The sequence below is a fragment of the Lampris incognitus genome, chromosome 8, assembly GCF_029633865.1.
Source record: "Lampris incognitus isolate fLamInc1 chromosome 8, fLamInc1.hap2, whole genome shotgun sequence".
Taxonomy (NCBI): domain Eukaryota; kingdom Metazoa; phylum Chordata; class Actinopteri; order Lampriformes; family Lampridae; genus Lampris; species Lampris incognitus.
The window spans coordinates 36,471,953-36,494,203 of record NC_079218.1 but is presented as its reverse complement, the minus strand read 5'-3'; the positions used below and the strand labels follow the sequence as shown (position 1 = coordinate 36,494,203).

Genomic DNA, 22,251 nt, shown 5'->3' with positions numbered 1-22,251 from the left:
AGTTTTCCTGCACTACAGAAGAACTAGGTGTTGTGTCCCCTTGACCCCCTCTGGCCTGTGGGCATTTTCTTGCAATGTGACCTATGCCTCTACACTTGAAACAGATAGGCTGACCATCTGGTGTGAACTTTGGCTGGGGTCTAGGTCGTGGCTTGGGCTCTAGGAATGTCTGTTGAGTGCTGTGCTTACTCAGTTCACCTACAGCAAAGGCTAGATCAGCGAGTGTTTTGCCTAACTCTGCTAGCTGTTTTTCCTGATGGGCTACTGCTCTCCGAACATCATTTAATGCAGTACCTTGGTCATTGTTTGTTTTAATAGTAGAGCACTGGGTTTCTGGAACCTCTGATGTAACTTGGTTGCTCTTTATGACCCTGGGACGATGAGACCTGCTGTCCTCCATCTCCCACAGGAGGGCCTCGTTCCTCACATCTAGAAGACTGCTCTCTGGTTTGTCCCTAACCATTTTTCTGAGTTCACGCCTGAGTGCTGCTTCTCTTAAACCCTCAATAAACTGGTCTCTGAGCACAGTTTTCTCATTAGGTATTACATCTGTGGACTGTTTCACTACAGAGCTCAAAATCTGGGATAGTGCATGGGAGTAGTCACGGAGGTCTTCTCCATCAGTTTGGTTACGGTTGTAAAAGGTCTGCAAAAGCTGTGTGGAACTGCGCTTTTCCCCAAATGCATTTCTCAGGTAAGAGTATAAATCACTGGGCCCCACTGACTGACCCCTCATGCATAGTCTCACCTTTTCTAATGCAGGGCCACGCAATAGAGATAGTATATAGTCACATTGTTCTTCTGTTGTTTGCTCTCTGGGTCTTAAAACCCTTTCAACCTCTTCAATAAACTCTTTGACAGATCTCCTGTCTGTACCACACTCCCCACTAAATGCTTGGATCTGGCGTTCTCTTGGAACGTAGATGTATGAACGTGTGGGTGCACTGTTATCACTTGCTCTCTGAGCCCTTGCTTCACCATTTAACCTGGTGAGCTCATCTCGCAGTCTGGCGAGCTCTTGCATGGTGGTCTGCATTTCTTCTGTAGCACCTTCACCTATACCCGTTATGCCACCTGAGGTGTGGCCATTATCATTGCGTGAACTCCCTTCATCACCAGAATCACTAGACATAATGATATATTAATCTTTACTCAGTCCAGTATAAATGAGGATATTGAGTTCAAAACCTGGTTCAAGGATACTACAAGGACAGTCTTTAACTTGGAGCCTTGCTGGATCTTGGTCTTTGTAGCTGAAGTTAGCGCTGGAGTCCTCTGCGCTGGTACGGCTGAGTCGTGTGAAACAGGAAGCACCAGAACCTCTTAGAGCCCCTCACGTCGTCTCTCGCTGGTCACCACCTCCACAGCAGGATGGCTTCAGACTCAACACCAACGGACGTCACCAGCAATCTTCACCACTGCCGTATTTTTTATTTTTTTTTAAGTAAAAATAAGCCACTCTGTTGCCAATTTTTAAAATTTTTTTTAGCTACGCCCCACTCCTGGTACCAAAATTATGTAGCCCGTGGAATGAGATACCACACAGGACACAATTACTTCCGGGGTTCTTGTAGCTTTAATTTTATTGTTTGAACCTTCGAACGCAGATCGTTTTACTGAGTGCATAAATTCCTGTGTCTTTCGAGCAAACAGCTCATAAATGTTCACAGATGTGGCAAGTTTAACAGAAAAGATTTTAAAAGGAAAATAATAAATACAAAATACGGTGCAAAATACGGCAGTGGACTATGTATGTTAAACAGGGTTTAACAAAGACATGTGGAACTTCCTGAAGATTGCGCAACTTCTCACTCTGTCAGTTACCTTTAAACAGAATTAAAATGCATATAAAACCTTTACATTTCCCTTACTACCCAAATACAATGGCATGGTGTGGCTTTATGCACGCCAACATTACCTTGTCATGCCTGCAATGGCGAACAGTGGTCGACGGCTCGCGCCCAAAATCACCTTACATCAACTCCAGTCGCGTCTAAATCAAACCATCTTGTCAAAGTACCGACATATAATATTGTTTGGAATAATGTTACAGGTATATTTCACAAGATATTTACACCTACTTACTACGGACTCAACGCACCGTCACACCGCAATCTCCAGGTGGTTCACACGTAAAAAAGAAAGAGTACCCAAGATGCACTTGGATAACTTGCACGGAGTTACAATAAAAGTCCGCAACACTGCCGCTTACTGGTCAAAACATGCAATGACAACAAAAAATATAAAAATACACTCACAATCTGCTTCACAATTTAAATACATCAAATTACATTTTACATGGCTCGGCAGTGTAACAATTACATATATTAACAGTTAAACTATACTAAATTTAAGTGGAAAATCATTTAACATATTTAACAGATTTACCACCCGGCTACACATGTTTTCCCGCGATAATGTGAATCCGTTATAATGGCAACACAAAAATGCCCCAAACTCTCAGAAATTGTCAAACACGCTTGAAACTTTTACACTTTGTAGCATGTGTGCAGAGTTCCGTGATGACTGTGTAAACAGGAATTGCAGTTAATTTTGCTATAAGACACACCCTATCTGTTTGCATTGGCAAAAGAATCCCATTTTGACCTTGATTCCATTACTGTTGTGTAATAGGTTGGTTGTTGATTGACTAAAGAGGAAGTCAATTGGTAAATTAAGATTTAGGTACAAAATGGCAAAAAAAAAATCCATCATAGATAACCATGATTATCCTGTGAAAAAAAGTTTAGAAAGTTGAGATGAAGATGTGTGTTTTCTGCTTATAGGATCCATCCATCCATTATCCAAGCTGCTTATCCGAATCAGGGTCACGGGATGCCGGAGCCTATCACAGCAGTCATTGGGCGGCAGGCAGGGAGACACCGTGGACAGGCCGCCAGGCCATCACAGGGCCCACACATTCACACTTATGGACAATTTAGTGCGGCCAGTTCACCTGACCCACATGTCTTTGGACTGTGGGAGGAAACCGGAGCACCCGGAACGCTGTTGTCTTTTAAAAAATTAAAAGAACAAGTCGCCATTTAAAAGCGAAGGGATACTAAATTATAGGATAAACTTTGGTTATAGGATTTGCTTATAGGGCAAACAAGCTAATGGGTCCTTTTGAAATTTGAAAAAATGACCTTTTACTTTGCTAACAGATTTTCAGCTTTACTTCCACAATCAAGCAACATGCAGTCCTAACTTGACATTGACATTAAATCTACCATTCCATGATAATTATATATTTTTCATAATGGCGTTGTGTAGTTACTGAAAAATTTAATAAACAACCATCAACCAGAAATATAAATCACCAAACCAACAAGCCCGAATAAGTAAAGCTGTCAAAACGCCTTGTGTTTTAATCAACAAATAAATCATATAAACCAATAAAACACCCTTTCAAAAAATTCAAGAGTTCAAGTTTCAAGGAAAGAGACTACTATAAAGTTACTGCAAACATACTAAATAAACTGTGTGGATTCTGTGAAGCCAAATCAATAAAGCACTACTCCAGAACTTCAAGACACCACCCATTCTGAGATGTCCCATAAGACGAGCCTTTCCTCAAAAATATCGATAGCTAATAATGATAAATTATTTGCAAAAGAAGCTTAAACTGATACTGGGCCTTATTTCATGAACACAGTTTACAGTTCATGAAAGAAGCACACAGAAGATGATTTAAATGACAAAGTCTATGACTAATCATTTTGTTGAGAAGCAGCTCTAGGACGGTCGGTAGCTTAGTAGTTAACTCTGTCTCCTCGCAGCAGGAGGGCCCTGGGTTCAACTCCAGCCCATCTGTGTGGATTCTGCATGGGTTTCCTGCAGTTTCTTCCCACAGTCCAAAGACATGCATGTAAGGTGATTTAGAGTCCCTAAATTGCCCATAGATGTGAATGGTATGTGGGCCCTGTGATAGACTGGTGACCTGTGTGTCTCCCTACTTTCCATCCAATGCTTGCTGGGACAGACTCCAATGCCCCATGACCCTTAATTAGATTAAGTGGGCATGGATAATAAATGGCTGTGTGGATAAGCAGCTCTATCTTGTGGTGTTCTATGCTCATTACATCAATATTTTCTGCATAAAGTCACTCTTCATGTGCCCCCCCCCACACAAAATGAATTGTTTACTTCCGTTTAGTTTAGTTTTATTTTATTCAGTTCAGACCATAATAAACTACCAGAGTGAGATAATAATTAAGCATTTTGATGGAAAGAAAAAAGAAAAAAAACTAATTAGAGATAAAGAAAATTGCTCTAATTAAAAAAACTCTCAAATGTCTCATTTAAAACTGATATGCTGCAAGAGTAAAATTACTGATACATTTTAGGGGTAATTTCAACAATCTGGTTATATAAAAAAAACATTACACATGCACATTTTAGCGTCATGTGCTTCTTTCTAGTATACATCTATCAAGAACACACTTCCAACTAGCTGTGACAGCAAAGTCTCAACTTGCATTAGTAAAAAAGTGTCAAGAGCAGCATTAAAAGAAAATGAATAAAAAAAAAGAATAAAGTAAAAATTTGTTTATATAGTTAACGCTAAAAGAGGAGTCGTGAGCCACAAGAGCGCGTAAGGCTAAACCTGTAAAAATGCTGATGCAAAACACAGCAACGCATGTGTTTTCAACAAAATAATAGTAATGCTCAATAGAAATGAAAAAAAAAAGTTAATCAAAAAAAGACCAAGAAGCCATTGGGTCATATGAAATGTCAGGGGTTCAATGTGACGTGAGTCACAACTATAAGTATAGCCACAAGTGGCAGTGGACAGAGTGCAAACACATAGCACAATATGCTTTAATACGTAAGCTTGGTGAAAACTCCTGAACATTTGTCTCAAATTTCAGGTTTATACCTAAATGTGTTCATTAGTTATTGCAAATTTTGGAAACTAAGCTATTTTGATAATAAATCGATTGGCTTGTATATTCAAAACCGTATGGAATATCAAAAAGAAAAAAAGAAAAAACATGTTCTGGCTTGGTCCAGAGATGCTCTGTAGCAAATTTGGTGACAATTGCTCAAAATTTGTACGAGTAGCAAAAAAAAAGAAAAAAGAAAAAGAAAAAAAGATTTGGACAAAATTCAAAATGGCGGAAAATCTTTCCAGGCTCAGATGGGTGTGGCTTCTATCTTTAGAGTCGTCTGTTCCCACAGAATCCTGGAAAAAATAAATTTTCAAAAGTTATAGGCCAAAACGTAAAGTTTGAATTTACACCGCCACCATCTGCTCAATTGGTATAATCTCTTTTGTCTGAGTAGCGGGTGAGATTTCCAACCTCTCTGGCAAGTTTGAGAGCTGTAGCTGTTATGGGTTCTGAGACCCGGATACATTCAAGGCAGAACAATAATAATAATAATAATAATAATAATAATAATCCTAACAGATACAATAAGGTTGCAGCAGCTTTGCTGCTTGGACCCTTAATAATGGCTGACTGAATGATGTTTAAAGGCCCTGCAAAAAGCTATTAACTAAACAAAAGTAACAGTAGTAATGTGTTTTTTTTAATACATTTTATTTTATTGTAGGTTACACAAAAGATGAGCCTTGAGAGCTTGGGTGAATCATAATTATGGAACTAAACATAATTTTGGAAGTGTTACAAAGGGCTATCAAGTAAAAAAGGTTTCAAATTAGAGGACCGATTGTGAATAGCTGGAGTTGTAATATAAAAATTTTATGCCTTGTATGTCACAATGAATGGGAAGAGCTGGAGGGGTTGTGTTAAAGGGTTGTAGGCAATGGGGCAGACCAAGAGTAAAGACTGTCTCGTTAAAATTCAAGGAATCTATGCCACATTGAAAAAATATGAAAGGTTGTATCCATCATATGAAAGGTTAAGGCTTACAGGAGACGTAATATTTGAAATGCCACACCTGTAACATAAAAAGTGATGTGATGCTCGTTCCAAAAGCTAACGGTTGAAGATATCATGCTAAAGCTGCAGAGTCACAGGCAGGCTTGCACGTAGTGTCAGAAGTCATAGTTCATATGAAAGGTGAAGGGTCAGAGCCATCACACATTTGCAGCTCCATGTGTGAGGTGATGCCAGAGAAGCGCTCCTGAAGGGGCAGCAGGTAGCCCAAGACTTCACCCTGGGACACCGGACCGATGTAACGGTAAGGACGGATGTTGAAGATTTTTACACAGTGAACTGGATGAGATAGAAACACATCTATTAGAATACCTGGAAATAGGACATATGAACTCTATCTATCTATCTATCTATCTATCTATCTATCTATCTATCTATCTATCTATCTATCTATCTATCTATCTATCTATCTGACCTTATAGCACATTTCAAACGTAAAAAATGCATTGCTGTCTACTCTGTGTGTGTGTGTGTGTGTGTGTGTGTGTGTGTGTGTGTGTGTGTGTGTGTGTGTGTGTGTGTGTGTGTGTGTGTGTGTGTGTGCGCGGATGGGCAGTGTGGAGGCAGGTTGGGAGCGTGGGTGAGGGGTGAAGGGGGGTTGGTAAGTTGTAGTCCCAGTACTGGTCCTAAGTACAGTAACACTACAGGGCTGTATCTAAGTTATTTTATTGCATTCTCCAAATATGCCTTGTATTATTGTGTTCTGCAAATAAGATTGCACTGCACTTCATTATCAGAACCTTATTGTTGAGTATGTTGATGGCACAACTGTAATTAGTCTGACAGGCTTGAAGGATGATTTGCCTTATTGATGGAAGAGCCATAACTTGGTTGGTTAGCTGGTGTGACTCTAACAATCTCAATCTTACCATGCCTAAGACAAAAAAAAAACAAAACAAACAAAACAAAAAAAATGAGAGACTGTAATTGATTTTAGACATAGTACTGTCACACCGTCTGATGAGCTCAACTGGTTTAATTAACAGCGGCTCCTTTACTAAGAAATGGAGCTCGTTCTTCTTGGGGGAACTCAAAAGGGTTCACACAAGACTGTTGCATACTGGATTATTCTGTTATCGATGTACCACTGAGGATGTTTTCACAAATACTGTGTGCAGGAGTGTAGGTACTTGGAGACAATTGTATGGGGAAAGTGCATAGGTTAATAGGCATCAGCCTTTATTTTGTAGGGGAGACATACAACTCCGGATGCGACAGCGTAAATGACCATCTCTCAACCTCCATCTAGGCTCTCCGTCTGGTTTGTTTCCAGGTGCTGTACGCAACCTGGACGAGAGAGCATCCTCAGGCCCTCACACTCCCACTTCTTTGCCACCTTGTGGATTGTACCTCTGTATGTTTTCTACGATGTGGACTTGTCCTGTACTTTCATTTAATGGTTTTATTCTTCTTATATATCTTTATATCTGTGTAAAGTTTTTACTAATGTGTTTTCGAGCTCTGCACTTTGAAATTATGGTTGCACTGCTTATGAAAAATAATTTGACTTGACTTGACTTAATGGATACTATGCAAAAAGCATCACAAAACACATAAATGATGATTTATAAAGTTGCAGAGCACTCTTTATGAAGATCGATAAAGACACATCGACAAACCTAACTTTCACTCTACTTAAAACATCCGAAAAAACTCATAAAGCTTTAAAATACACTACAGCCATGTAGTGTATTTTACTCGATACATATCAGATGTTCCTTCAGACATCGCTTCGGAACTGGTGGGTGGGTTGTTGCACTTTTTAACTTACATCAATAAGCCTTTATTTATGCGTTCGGGTAGCATAGCGGTCTATTCCATTGCCTACCAACACGGGGATCACCAGTTCGAATCCCCGTGTTGTCTCTGGCTTGGTCGGGCGTCCCTACAGACTCAATTGGCTGATTGGCTGTGTCTGCGGGTGGGAAGCCAGATGTGGGTATGTGTCCTGGTCGTTGCACTAGCACCTCCTCTGGTCAGCCGGGGCGCCTGTTCGGGGGGGGGGAACTGGGGAGCATAGCGTGATCCTCCCATGCGCTACGTTCCCCTGGTGAAATTCTTCACTGTCAGGTGAAAAGAAGCGGCTGGCGACTCCACATGTATCGGAGGAGGCATGTGGTAGTCTGCAGCCCTCCCCGGATCGGTAGAGGGGGTGGAGCAGTGACCGGGACAGCTCGGAAGAGTGGGGTAATTGTCCAAGTACAATTGGGGAGAAAAGGAGGGGGGGAATCCCTGCCCCCCCAAAAAAGAAGCCATATTTATGAGGCCTTATAGAGTGGCATATAGCCATTTAGTAATCAGTATACACCCTCCTAGTGTCCTATCACTTTACAGACGTGTTACAGTATATGATATTTACATTAATAATAGTTTATAAACCATCATCTCCTTTTTCCATGTTTAGCCCTACATAACCCTCAAGATGTTATTGTCAACGCTATGCATGTCAAGAGCAGACCCTGATCTTTTTGGTAGTCGGTAAAGTGTTGTTGGGCCTCAGCCAGTCAGTAAGGTGCAACACACCACTACCCCCAACCCTGCTCTATTTTGTGTACTCTCGTCTATCCATCTGGTGTACAATGTTTCCCGCCATTTTTATGATACTTTATAGTTATACTGAATGCTGCTCAGAAAAAAACCAGGGATTCTTAAGCTCAAGGTGATGAATTCCTGATTAAACATGGGTTTATTAAAATGGGCCTCTAAATTCCTGCCATGTAAGTGCACGTATATTATTCTGTAGAGGTTAAATTGAGCTCAAAAACCTCAAATCACCCCTTCCTCCCTCCATACCCCCCGATGATAAAAAGATACAGAAGGCTATTTTGGAAAAAGGACATCAACATGAATTCCTGTGAAGGCTGGTAATGAATGCACACCTAAGCCATAATGTGAGTATCACCGGAAGATAATGTGTCTCCATGATGTCTAATCATATCTGTGGTGTACCCAAAGATGAAAGGGCTTGATGGTACGTGTGTTCTCGCTCATAATACTGTTCAATTAGAGGGAGAGGCACTCTGTGGAATAATGATGTTTACAAATCACTCTGCTGTCTTATCTGCTCCGGATGACCTCAAAACATATTGGCTTGCACGCCAATGTGCACATACACATCACATGCACATTAATCTACCCAAATCTATGCAAACATTTATGCATGCTCACACGTACATACACATGCAGGCTTACATGTGAAAACACAAACCGACAATGCATACACAGTAAGTAACATGCAAATATATACACACAGAAAATATGCACACAGATACATAAACACACACAGGCTTACATAGTCACACAAACATATATGTACAAAAACAACACATGCACACAGAAGCAGCACATATGTAGCATACATGCAACTCAGCACACACTTTCCACAGAGAGGCAACCAAATACTCACAAACACACACACACACACACACACACACACACACACACACACACACACACACACACATATTGTGTTAATAACATTTTGGCACACATGCTTGGGCTTATACACACATTCTTGCCACACAATCTGCACACATGTTAATGCCATGGCAGCCTAATGACGGCCTTTATTGGGGATCATTAAGGATTATCAGCCTTTGATGGGGTTTCGCACAGAGCTAGGTCCCGGTGTCAGAGGCAACCAGAAGTTCACAGGTGTCCCAGCAAAGGAGTCTGCAGCACCGTGAATAATCTCCTTGGATCACATTCCCCCCAATACATCCCCTCCAACTGCCTCCGCAAAGAAACCCCAGCCTTCACCCCGTCCCCCTGGGCGCGGTGCTGACATGCTGGAGTTTACAGGAATTACTTGCAGGGAGAACAGAGGAGGGTAGAGTGGCTTAACAAAGCAACACATTTCCTTTTTCAGAATCAGAATCATGTTTATTGGCTATGTAGGTTTGCACTATATGGAATTTGACTCTGGTTTTGTGGCCCTCTCAGTGTGCTTAACATGGAATAACAACACCACAACACAACAATCTTCAGATATATTCACAAGAATTGACTATATGTACAGGCAAACTAAGGTGATAAATTGCAATGGTGCAGAGAATATACACTTTTGATGTTTTCAATCCCTGGCCTTATTTATAGTTGCTCTTTTGAATGGTTTTCAATGGTTAGTCAAATCGGTTTTATTTGTATAGCCCAATATCACAAATTACAAACCTGCCTCAGTGGGCTTAACAGCAACACATCAGGGGTAGTGGCTATTTATTCAAAAATTGACTCGGTGAATTGGGTTTTTCGTCTTTACCATAGCAGCATATTGCAGAAAAACAAGTCAGGTAGTGCCAAGTTTGGAAAAAAGAAGCAAAGTTGATGTGGTTAAGAACAGCTTAACTAACAAATACTACCAACAACGGCAAAAAGTCAGGTTCAATTATGTTATTTTTTTTTCCAGTGATGACAAAGGGAACGAAACAAAAGCACAAGTGACCCTGTTTCATGTCGAATAGATCTCTGGCTTTTAGAAAGGTCAAACATTATATCATTATATCGTTATATCACCATGGGTGTCAGTGAGTCAAACAAAGTTGAGGACCTTTAGGATTGTAGTTTTAAGGCTCTGGTTCCCTGAGCTCTCTCGTCATTAAATCCAACTAGAATCAGTGTGATCCGGGCTGCTGTGAGGAGCCGGCTCCTCCTTTGATGGGATTCTTGGGGCGATGATAGTTCAGAAAATAAGGCTCAATCCATGTTCTTAAGTTATTATAAATGTACAGTATACGAGGCCAACCATTAGTGGGAAACTAGAAATGAAGCCCCCCCCCTTTCTCTTTTCTTCTTTTTTCAGACCGAAGTGATGCAACTTTTTTTTTAAAAAAAAACCCCTTCTCTCCCCAGTTGTATCCGCCCAATCACTGCTCCACCCCCTCTGCTGACCCGTGGAGGGCTGCAGACTACCACATGCCTCCTCTGATACATGTGGAGTTGCCAGCCACTACTTTTCACCTGACAGTGAGGAGTTTCACCAGGGGGATGTAGCGCATGGGAGGATCATGCTATTCCCCCCAGCCCCCCCCCCAAACAGGCGCCCCGACTGACCAGAGGAGGCACTAGTGCAGCATCCAGGACACCTACCCACATCGGCTGCCCACCCGCAGACACGGCCAATTGTGTCTGTAGGGACGCCGGAGGTAACATGGGGATTCGAACCGGCGATCCCTGTGTTGGTAGGCAACGGAATAGACCGCCATGCTACTTGGACGCCTTTTTTTTTTTTTTTTTAAGATATGTGACAGACCCTTCTAGAAATGTTTAATTCAACATTTGCTGAATTGTGACTACACCTGAAGATGTCAGCTTTTTTGAAGAAAGGCAACATCTAACACAGCCGTTGATACAAAACCTTACAAATATGTTCCTAACAAAATCAGGGCCGATGATGAGACTTCCATAACAGTATTTGCTTAGCAAAAAAATAACACTATTAGAAACTTGAGCTTCAGTTTGATCTTAAATCAGTTGCCAAACTTGAGTATTCCTCTTCTCCCAAAATAGATGCATTACTTCAGAAATAAGCTCTTACAAGTGGAATGCTACTGATGGTCTTCAACACAGTTAACTACTGTTATCATGGATGGCATCCGTCTCGCCTACCATCATTGAGAAGCTTGACCCCATCATATTGGATGCCGTTGGGTCCTGTCCGGCCCACTGGACCTGCCAGCGAGCCTGAAAATGGAGCGTTGACTGTGGCGTAGTCCTCACACACCACATCTACTGCCTTGTGGAGGTCCTCACCTCTGTCAAAAGAGCCACCGAATGTGCAACAGCAGGTTGGGGTTATGCTGCATTTCATTCAAATTTGGAGGTCAGGATTTCGTACATCCTAGTTTGCTGGGAAAAATTTGTCTGAAGTCATGAAACAGGAAGGTATTGTAGCGAATTCAGGGGGGCAGCCCAGGTACCGCCACAGCCGGGACGCAAATCTATGTCTCCCACTCCGCATGCGGCAATGTTAACCAGTCGACTAAAGGGTCCGACCCGTTAATCAAGGACCAACGTGTCTACTTATCCATGCACATTACAGTATGGAATGTGAATTCTAAACAGCTTGTATTTATCTTAATTAAAGTGTAATAATAAATTAAAATGTAATGATATGACTAAGCTGTAGTTCTACACTGGGTGGTCTTTACTTTATCAATACACGGGTGTGCTAATTGGCCAATAGTATAGTAAATTTGGAGCACGATTTGTTAAAGTGGCTCTGTATGCTTGCCAGGCGGTAATTTAGCTTTCGTAGGTAATGACAGTGCTAGGTGTGCCACACAAACACCTCTTTTTGGAGCGTTTGGGGTGCTGCTTGAGTTCTCCAAACCGCTGCGCCGGTCCGACATCCAGCTGGACAATCACAACTTCCTCAGTTTACAAGAATGCAGCATTTTTAGAGGCATTAGAAAGACATATTTGTTTCAAGCGTTTTGTTGGGATCTAATTTATCCACGGATTCTTAAAGAAACGGCAGGAAATAATTGAAGTGCTCATGCTTGTCTTTACAACAGCAAACCTGTTTGAATAGGCGGAATAAACCTTTCAGTCTCCATAATAAATCTAATGAGAGTGTGACTAGCTACACATTCTCTCCCAATTTCAGTGAGGCCTTCAGGCATTATTAATCCATCCTGAACCACGTGGTAGTAATTGTCAAAAACCTCACCATGAAGGTCATGTCAGATACTGTGGAATCACCTGTTGGAGTTGAAGGCTCCACAGCCGAACCCATCGCATGCCCTCACTCGGTTGTTGTGGTGACCAGCACAGAGGATGCTCCAAGCCCCAGCTATGAAGACAGGTGCACACATCAACATCAGCAATGCACCACAAAATGAAAGTCAGCACTGCAAAACACCTTACACTATCTGTTTGTTGCACGTGTTTGAAACTACAAGTCCATAGCCCAACTTGCGACACGTCAAATAGTTTTTGCTCTGTGGGGTGTTTTATAGCTGTCTGGGAAGAACCACCACCCGCTAGGGTGGAACGCCCTGCAGTAAAAGCCAACAAGAATGTGTGCAGGCCTGCTGGTCTCTTTGGTGTGTTAACTCACCTGGCATACAGCACTGTCGTGTACTGGCCCCTGAGCACTGGTCTTTTAGGTAGTGGCCCTGGCAGACGTAACGTCTGGGCTGGCAGATACCTCCCAGTCTGATGCAGCCAGAGTCGGCCCTCGGCCCCGCACCACTTCTCTTACTCCCTCCCCCCTTGGCACTTTTGCTTGAAGTCGAAGCCCGAGTTTTCCCGTCATCCGCTGTCGTGTGATTCCTCCTCACCTTGATGGCAACTTTCTTTTCATTTTCTTTGAATCCTTTGGTCTTTCTCCTGTCACTTTCCAAAGCACAGCTGAACAGGAGGTCTGGAGCAATTGGTGGAAGTGGGTAGGGAAATGGAGTTTGAGGGAGAGAGGCAGAAGTTGAGAGAGACAGGGAATTATGAAATGGATTTTTTTTTTCGGACAATGTCCCACTCTTAGTGTGTGTATGAGTGTGTGTTCTTATTTATGTATGTGAGGGTACCCTTTTTTATCATTTTGGACTAGGGATGTCCCGATCCGATCTCAAGGATTGGGATCGGGGCCGATCCAGGCATTTTTAAGAGATTGGATCGGATCGGATTGAGCAGAAAATAAATCCAATCTTTTGTTTAATTTTGCGACACCTCCGCTCAGTCCGCTGTCACGCAGTTGTCGTAAACAGGGAGCACAATTTGCGGCACGACCAGGACGTAGCTAAAATGTCTCAAGTGTGGCGTTATTTTAAAATAGAAACTGAAAATAGCCCAACAGCCACTTGCAATGCAAGCATTTCGCGGGGCGGTTTATGTAGAGCTGCGTGCAATACCACTAACTTGATTAGGCGCCTAAAAAAACACGAAACGGAATTTAAGGAGTTCACTCGGCTAACCATGGCGAAAGCTGCACCGAAGCAACTCACACTGGAGAGTACTTTTAGAAATTTCCTCCCGGCAGCGACAAGGCCAAAAAGATAACTGAAAAAGTAGCTGAATTCATCGCTTTGGATGACCAGCCCATCGCTGTGGTAGAGGACACTGGCTTTCGCTGTCTTTTGGAGCTGTTGGAGCCACGTTATGTCCTACCCTCCCGACACTACATGTCATGCACTCATTTTGAGTGTTCTAGTTTTAATACAGTGCTGCACTAAGGAACTGATTGTTGTGACCGAATGTCAAAGTTAAGCTTCCATTTTGAAGTGGAACTGTGACTATTTGCACTAAGTGGAATAAGCTATATATTTTAGTTTGTTTACAATTACTTGGTTATTTTGTTAAAGAACAAATTAAAACCAATGCTGCACTACAAGTGGACTTGTGATAAGAGGCATATTTATACTGTTTGACAATAAATAAAAACCCATTAAGGAACAGTTTGGATGCAGGCATTTTCTTTCTTAATGCATTGTAGAGCTATTCAATTGTCAAGCATATACACTACCGTTCAAAAGTTTGGGATCACCCAAACAATTTTGTGTTTTCCATGAAAAGTCACACTTATTCACCACCATATGTTGTGAAATGAATAGAAAATAGAGTCAAGACATTGACAAGGTTAGAAATAATGATTTGTATTTGAAATAAGATTTTTTTTACATCAAACTTTGCTTTCGTCAAAGAATCCTCCATTTGCAGCAATTACAGCATTGCAGACCTTTGGCATTCTAGCTGTTAATTTGTTGAGGTAATCTGGAGAAATTGCACCCCACGCTTCCAGAAGCAGCTCCCACAAGTTGGATTGGTTGGATGGGCACCTCTTGCGTACCATATGGTCAAGCTGCTCCCACAACAGCTCAATGGGGTTCAGATCTGGTGACTGCGCTGGCCACTCCATTACCGATAGAATACCAGCTGCCTGCTTCTGCTCTAAATAGTTCTTGCACAATTTGGAGGTGTGTTTAGCGTCATTGTCCTGTTGTAGGATGAAATTGGCTCCAATCAAGCGCTGTCCACTGGGTATGGCATGGCGTTGCAAAATGGAGTGATAGCCTTCCTTATTCAGAATCCCTTTTACCCTGTACAAATCTCCCACCTTACCAGCACCAAAGCAACCCCAGACCATCACATTACCTCCACCATGCTTAACAGATGGCGTCAGGCATTCTTCCAGCATCTTTTCATTTGTTCTGCGTCTCACAAACGTTCTTCTTTGTGATCCAAACACCTCAAACTTGGATTCATCCGTCCACAACACTTTTTTCCAGTCTTCCTCTGTCCAATGTCTGTGTTCTTTTGCCCATCTTAATCTTTTTCTTTTATTGGTCAGTCTCAGATATGGCTTTTTCTTTGCCACTCTGCCCTGAAGCCCAGAATCCCGCAGCCGCCTCTTCACTGTAGATGTTGACACTGGTGTTTTGCGGGTACTATTTAATGAAGATGCCAGTTGGGGACCTGTGAGACGTCTGTTTCTCAAAATAGAGACTCTAATGTACTTATCTTCTTGCTCAGTTGTGCAACGCGGCCTCCCACTTCTTTTTCTACTCTGGTTAGAGCCTGTTTGTGCTGTCCTCTGAAGGGAGTAGTACACACCGGTGTAGGAAATCTTCAATTTCTTAGCAATTTCTCGCATGGAATAGCCTTCATTTCTAAGAACAAGAATAGACTGTCGAGTTTCAGATGAAAGTTCTCTTTTTCTGGCCATTTTGAGCGTTTAATTGACCCCACAAATGTGATGCTCCAGAAACTCAATCTGCTCAAAGGAAGGTCAGTTTTGTAGCTTCTGTAACGAGCTAAACTGTTTTCGGATGTGTAAACATGATTGCACAAGGGTTTTCTAATCATCAATTAGCCTTCTGAGCCAATGAGCAAACACATTGTACCATTAGAACACTGGAGTGATAGTTGCTTGAAATGGGCCTCTATACACCTATGTAGATATTGCACCAAAAACCAGACATTTGCAGCTAGAATAGTCATTTACCACATTAGCAATGTATAGAGTGTATTTCTTTAAAGTTAAGACTAGTTTAAAGTTATCTTCATTGAACAGTACAGTGCTTTTCCTTCAAAAATATGGACATTTCAATGTGATCCCAAACTTTTGAACGGTAGTGTACATTGGTTTGGTTATTCTAGGAAAATGTATCGTATCGTATCGGATCGGATCTGTATCGGCAGATAGCAATATTAAATGATCGGAATCGGATCGGGGCCCAAAAAACTTGATCGGGACATCCCTATTTTGAACAGTAAGGGAGCTTTCTACCAGATACACCAAGGCCTTCTGTGCCGAAGGTTCATGTGTTTGGACTTAGTGGGATGGCCTGGCAGCCTGTCCAGGGTGTCTCCCCGCCTGCCGCCCAATGACTGCTGGGATAGGCTTCAACATCCCACAACCCCAGTTGGGATAAGCGGCTTGGATAATGGATGGATGGATGGGAATTGTCCCTAGGTGTGTGTGTGTGTGTGTGGGGGGGGGGGGCTGTGATGGCCTGGCGGCCTGTCCAAAATGTCTCCCTGACTGCCGCCCAATGACTGCTGTGATAGGCTCTAGCATTCCTGCGACCCTGAGAGCAGGATAAGCAGTTTGGATAATGGATGGATGGATGGGGAATTCTAATACAACACAGGGTAACAACCAAACAGGTAGAAAAGAGAATAAGAGAGCAGTGATGGAAGCATTGGTAAATGTACATACTTCAGTCATGGTTATGCTTGCAAATATATTACTGTAAGTCTGTGATATATCTTTATGCTTGCTCAATGATCCAGGTAAGAAAATCACAGAAAGTCAATATGCGACGGATCCTGTCCAGCCCACCCACTGCACTGATAAAATTAAAATAAAGAAATAAAAACAAGGACAAAATGTCATGATTAACTGTTAGGGTTAGTTTCATTAGTTTCAATAGTGGAAGGCTACGTTAGCCTACCCATTGTGATGTTCAGACTTTAATAGAGAATACCTCTAAGAGAAGCAAGGGGTTATGGGGCGAGTACGGAAGTAGGAGGGAGAACGAGCATGTATGCGGGACACACAGCATGGATGTATGAACGACAGAATGAGAGGGACAAAATAAAGCCCGTCATTCGCTCACACAGTCGTCCCGTGTATTTGTGGACATTACACCCATGATCCTCAGCGAATTTGAAAGTCGTGCTGAGTGTCATGAAAACAAATGGAAAATTCACGTCCATGTCCACGTAAATGACACGACTATTTCACGAACTGCCGTGAGACTGAGCTGTTTACCTCCTGGTTTACCTGCATTAAAAAAACCCGCTTATACACCCTAAATGGATGAGTGATGAAACGTTTCTCTCTTAATAAACGTTGTGTCTAGACCAGGGGTTCCCAAACTTTTCCATGCCAAGGCCCCCCAAATAGCAATAATAACCACATTTATACTTCAAATTGTAATCTTTCCATTATATTGAATATTTCTGTTTTCCATTATAAGCATTTTTTGTTATAAAATATATTTGATCATAATATACATAATAATTCAATTTATTTTTCCATTTTTTTTTAGCATTTCCCCTCATCTTCCCTCCAATTTGCTGAGGCCCCCTTGGCGGCCCCTGGCGGCCCTCTACGGGGCCGCGGCCCCCACTTTGAAAACCACTGGTCTAGACGAACTGATGATGCAACTTGTACTATGTACTATGTCACAGACCGTAGAATTCACTCACAGGGTTCGAACAACCCAACTACAATGAAAAAAACTGAAAAAATGTATCTTTTTTATTTGATGTAGCACAGTTCCTCATAACCGAAAGATAAAGATAAGGATATCTTTATTGTCATTCCAGAATATTTTATACATGAAAGGGAATGAAAGATTACAACGACTCACTAATTCCCTTGTTGCAAGAGAAAGCTACAAGAAAAGTCAATGCAAAACCCAACCATAATAAACCCAAAACTAGTCTAAGAACTACCAGACTACACCACCAAACTATTGGAAAACCTCACACACTTAGCTTTTAATAATGTCAGGGCATCGCGTTTGTTTGATCTGAACATTTGTAACATTTCCTCAACATGTGATCCAAATGTGAAGGCACAGTGTGGCTTCCTGTCTGCAGAGCCGCTGCTCCACCTGAGCAGGAAGTGAGAGCCAACGTTTGGCTCTCTGTGGTGTCTCCTCATGCTGACAGCAAACTAATCACAGAGCCCGGACCCAGACACGAGTCTCTGATCCTCATTAACTCTATTAACCTCAGAGGCATGGCGGATATTTCAATCACCCTGCCCTGACGCAGGAACACACAACCCCGCTGTTTGGGACTGAAACGAGCTGCTTTACCGCTAGACGACCGTAATGGTGAGAAAGTAAGCAGACTGGATGACTTGCAGTCGCATGGAAAAGCAATTTCCCTCTGCACGTGCACTGCCATGGCTGTTGAATGTGAAGCAAAGACACTGAGGTCTTTTGGAAAGACTGCGCTTGCAAAGGGCTCAGTATGCGACGCAGACTAAACTATAAGCAGGCGTGCACTGACTAACCTCATTCCACTGCTGCATACTACCAATACAGGGCGTTCCCTGGGTTACGAACGCCCGACTTACGAACAAAAAAAATATACCAAATTGTCTCTAGGTATGAATGGGTGTGTGTATGTGTGTGTGTGTGTGTGTGTGTGTGTGTGTGTGTGTGTGTGTGTGTGTGTGTGTGTGTGTGTGTGTGTGTGTGTGTCTCGGCCCTGTGATGGCCTGGCAGCCTGTCCGGGGTGTCTAGTGCCTCCTCTGGTCGGTTGGGGCGTCTGTTCAGGAGGAGGGGGATAACGTGATCCTCCCACGTGCTACGTACCCCCTGGCGAAACTGTCAGGTGAAAATAAGCGGCTGGCAACTCCACATGTATCAGAGGAGGCATGTGGTGGTCTGCAGCCCTCCCCGGATTGGCAGAGGGGGTGGAGCAGCGACCAGGGAGGCTCGAAGAGTGGGGATAATTGGCCGGATACAATTGGGGAGAAAAAAAGGGGAGAGAAAAAAAAAGTCTGATCGTGTAAACATTGTTGTGTGCGTTGTGTTTTGACTTAAAATCCACTCTGTGCATAACTGTAGTCCACTGACTTCCGCTTTCTACTGCAGCGATCATACCAGTTTCCGGTTTGTTGGCGTGCGCTATTGACAATGGCATAATTTTCGCGATGCCTGCAAGATTTATCATGGATAAATGCCAAAGACATGCACAGAATTGTTGAAAAACTTTCACCTGCACCTACCAGCAAACGGGTGAAAAGTTCATAAATATTGTAGCGAATTCGGGGGGGGGGCAGCTCAGGAACCACCGCAGCCAGGACGCGAACCCCGATCTCCCGCACCACGGGCGATAACGTTAACCAGTTGACAAAAGAGTCCAACCCGTTAGCCAAGGGCTAGCGAGACTATTCATCCGTGCACGTTACAATATCAAGTTAGGACCGGACGGACGGACCGACGGATGGAAGCATCTGATTGGTGATTGGGGACCTTCCTCCATAGCATCAGTGAATATATAATCAACATGTGGGATGTCATACTGGGCTATTTAGTGCATTGCATGAGTTAGATGGATTGAGGAGCTCAATGTATCAGTGATTCAAAATCTCAAAAAGCGCACAAGTTTAAACCATTTAGACACCCAGACAGAGATCTGCCGATTAAAAAAAACCAAAAACAAATACGTTAAGGATGCCATATCGTCAAATATCACGTCTTTTAAGGTAAGATGGCCGTACGGTGAACGAGACGTCTTGACACCCCAAAGGTTAGATCAGCATGACCGAAACACCATGAAATCCAAATCAGTTAACTTTACTTGACTTCCAGTTTCCAAAAAAAACAATTTAATGTTGTTATTTTTATCAAATTATAATGTAATTATAATTTAAGTAACCAAACAAATGTAAACCTATTTCATGTAATGCACCTTTTCAAGGGTTGTTAAACTAGGAAAAACCAAACGAATGAATAAAACAGCCAGAGTATTGCTCTTTGTGTCAATCTTGGGTCAGCTATTGGTGCAAAAAGGACCCTGTCTGTCTTTGGTGATCTCTCAGTCGGCAAGTGACAGATAGCACGATTTTCCTTAAAAGGAAAGCAAAAATTACAGACTAAGTGGCTTTGCCTGCATTGGCAATCATTTTCCTTACATGTCCCTAACTTTGGTGCCTTATGTTTTCATGCAAAAAAAAAAAGATAAATAATAATAATGTCTGATACAAGTCTTCAAGAAAAAGCATTAGTGGCAGACAGTGCTTTGTTTTTTGTTTTTTGTTGTTGTTTTAAGTTTTTTTTTTACCCCCTTCTTTTTTTTCCCCCTCACCAACTGTATTCAGCAAATTACCCCAGTCTTCTGAGCTGTCCCGGTCGCTGCTCCACCCCCTCTGCTGATCCGGGGAGGGCTGCAGATTACCACATGCCTCCTCTGATACATGTGGAGTCGCCAGCTGCTTCTTCTCACCTGACCGTGAGGAGTTTCACCAGGGGGATGTGGCGAGTGGGAGGATTGCGCTATTCTCCCCAGTTCCCCCTCCCCCCTGAACAGGCTTTCCAACCGACCAGAGGAGGGACTAGTGCAGCCATCAGGACACATACCCACATCCGGACTCCCACCTGCAGACACGGCCAATTGTGTCTGTAGGGACGCCCGACCAAGCCGGAGGTAACACGGGGATTCGAACCAGCGATCCCTGTGTTGATGGGCACCAGAATAGACCGTCACACCACCCAGACCCCCCCCCCCCGCATTTGTTAAGCTATGGAAAATGTCAGGATATTATTTACCAGTCAACCTCCTTGATTTATTTAAGCTCATCAATCAATAATTAAGGTCAGAGAAGAAAAGCAGTCCATAGCTTATTATGCTATGGCAGGTTACACAATGGACTTGTTACAACAGAATCCTCAATTCTGATTGGCTGGAGTTAGTCCATTAGTGCCACTTAGTGCACCGGACAACAGGATGGCTTCCATGCAACTTTAGGATCTGCATAATTAATTACCAGAGTCATAACAGAGCCGCATCCACTGTGTGACATGAGACAGTTCATCTCTGGAACAAGACTGCTGCTTTGTTTTCATATTCCTCAACAGTCTTTCGGAGCAACAATGCCTAAAGCTTTGTGGTTAGATGCAATTAATCTAATGTTGCGTGAAACGCTCAATCATGCTTTAAATGCCCCTAACAGTTTATTCACTCCAGCAGTAGGCCCAGACCCCCAAGGATTGTGTTTAGAGGAGTTCACAGTCGCCTAATAAGGTTCAGTTCACAGAAATCCCCACAGGCAGGCTGAGTTATCCATGTAAAAGTTATTGTTCCTATAATGAGAACTCTATTAGCATAATTTGCTGAATGGTGTATGACGTGCGATGCGTAGTTTGTTATTATTTGCATGTCTTAGTGTGAGGGTGAATGTCAGTGAACATTCATGCATGTGCAAGCGTGCATCTGTCTGCATTTTTTTGCTGTTGTGCATGTGCACACGTTTTTACGGTTATAAACATTATTCATTGGTTACACCGCATTTTAACTTGTGTGGCAAAGCTGCCATTAGCCATACTCACAGCACGCTAATAAGGCTGCAAAAAAGAGGATCCTCTTCATCGTTCTCAGTTTGAAATACTCCAATACCTGTAGAACATGCATACAATCAGTATGAGACATCGACTCAGGCTTCCACAAAAGGGAACAAGACGGTATAAAATAACATCATAAGTGATCATTGGAAAAACTTTATCTGAAACTCAAGAATTTACTTTCAATAATGTCACTGCATTACTTTTTTGACCCAGAGTTTCCTGATATAAAATTGCTACACCTGATGGCCCAACAGATGTAGTCCGGCTACTCATACAAGTTATGATACATAGTCTTATAAACTGCTTCTTATACTGAGAGAAACCTGAAGCCTACTCACCCGTCTGACTGTAGCAGCAGGTCGTGCAGAACCGCTTGCTGCAGTGAGGAGACACAAAGACGACAGTGTTTAAAGTAGCCGGCTTGCTGTGGAAGCTACATTGGCCCTGGCCACGGGCACATTCCACAATGGTCAATATTGATGTTGGGCCTTTGAAAAACACACACCCTTCCTCTATTTTTGCCCATAAAACGGACTTTTTAAAATTTTAATTTTTTTGTTTAAAGCCACAATCCTGAAGATTTACATGTGAAAAAAATGCCTCTTTGGACTTTTTAATCACTAGTGTATTCAAGACAATAGCTAATCCACTAATTATAATTGTGAACACCATTTTAGAGATGCTCATTATTTGTTACTGTCCTGTTGACCTCCATAGGGAAGAGAAGTTTGAAGAGGAGGGGACAGTGTTGTGTCTAACAAGCAGATATACTGTACCAAGCTTTACATTTACCAAGACAAATGGCAATACGAATAGCTAAAATC

At 42.5% G+C, this 22,251-nt stretch overlaps 1 protein-coding gene across 1 annotated transcript; it reads right to left on the bottom strand.

The window, feature by feature from the left end:
* Positions 1–4,580: 4,580 nt before the first annotated feature.
* On the bottom strand, positions 4,581–21,474 carry LOC130117291 (leukocyte cell-derived chemotaxin-2-like). The gene is made up of 5 exons (XM_056285501.1): positions 21,413–21,474; positions 12,961–13,266; positions 12,603–12,693; positions 11,508–11,653; positions 4,581–6,182 (listed from the first exon to the last, which is right to left on the bottom strand). The coding sequence occupies exons 1-5, from the start codon at positions 21,450–21,452 to the stop codon at positions 6,016–6,018; spliced, it is 750 nt and encodes a 249-aa protein (XP_056141476.1). The 5' UTR covers positions 21,453–21,474; the 3' UTR covers positions 4,581–6,015.
* Positions 21,475–22,251: the final 777 nt, after the last annotated feature.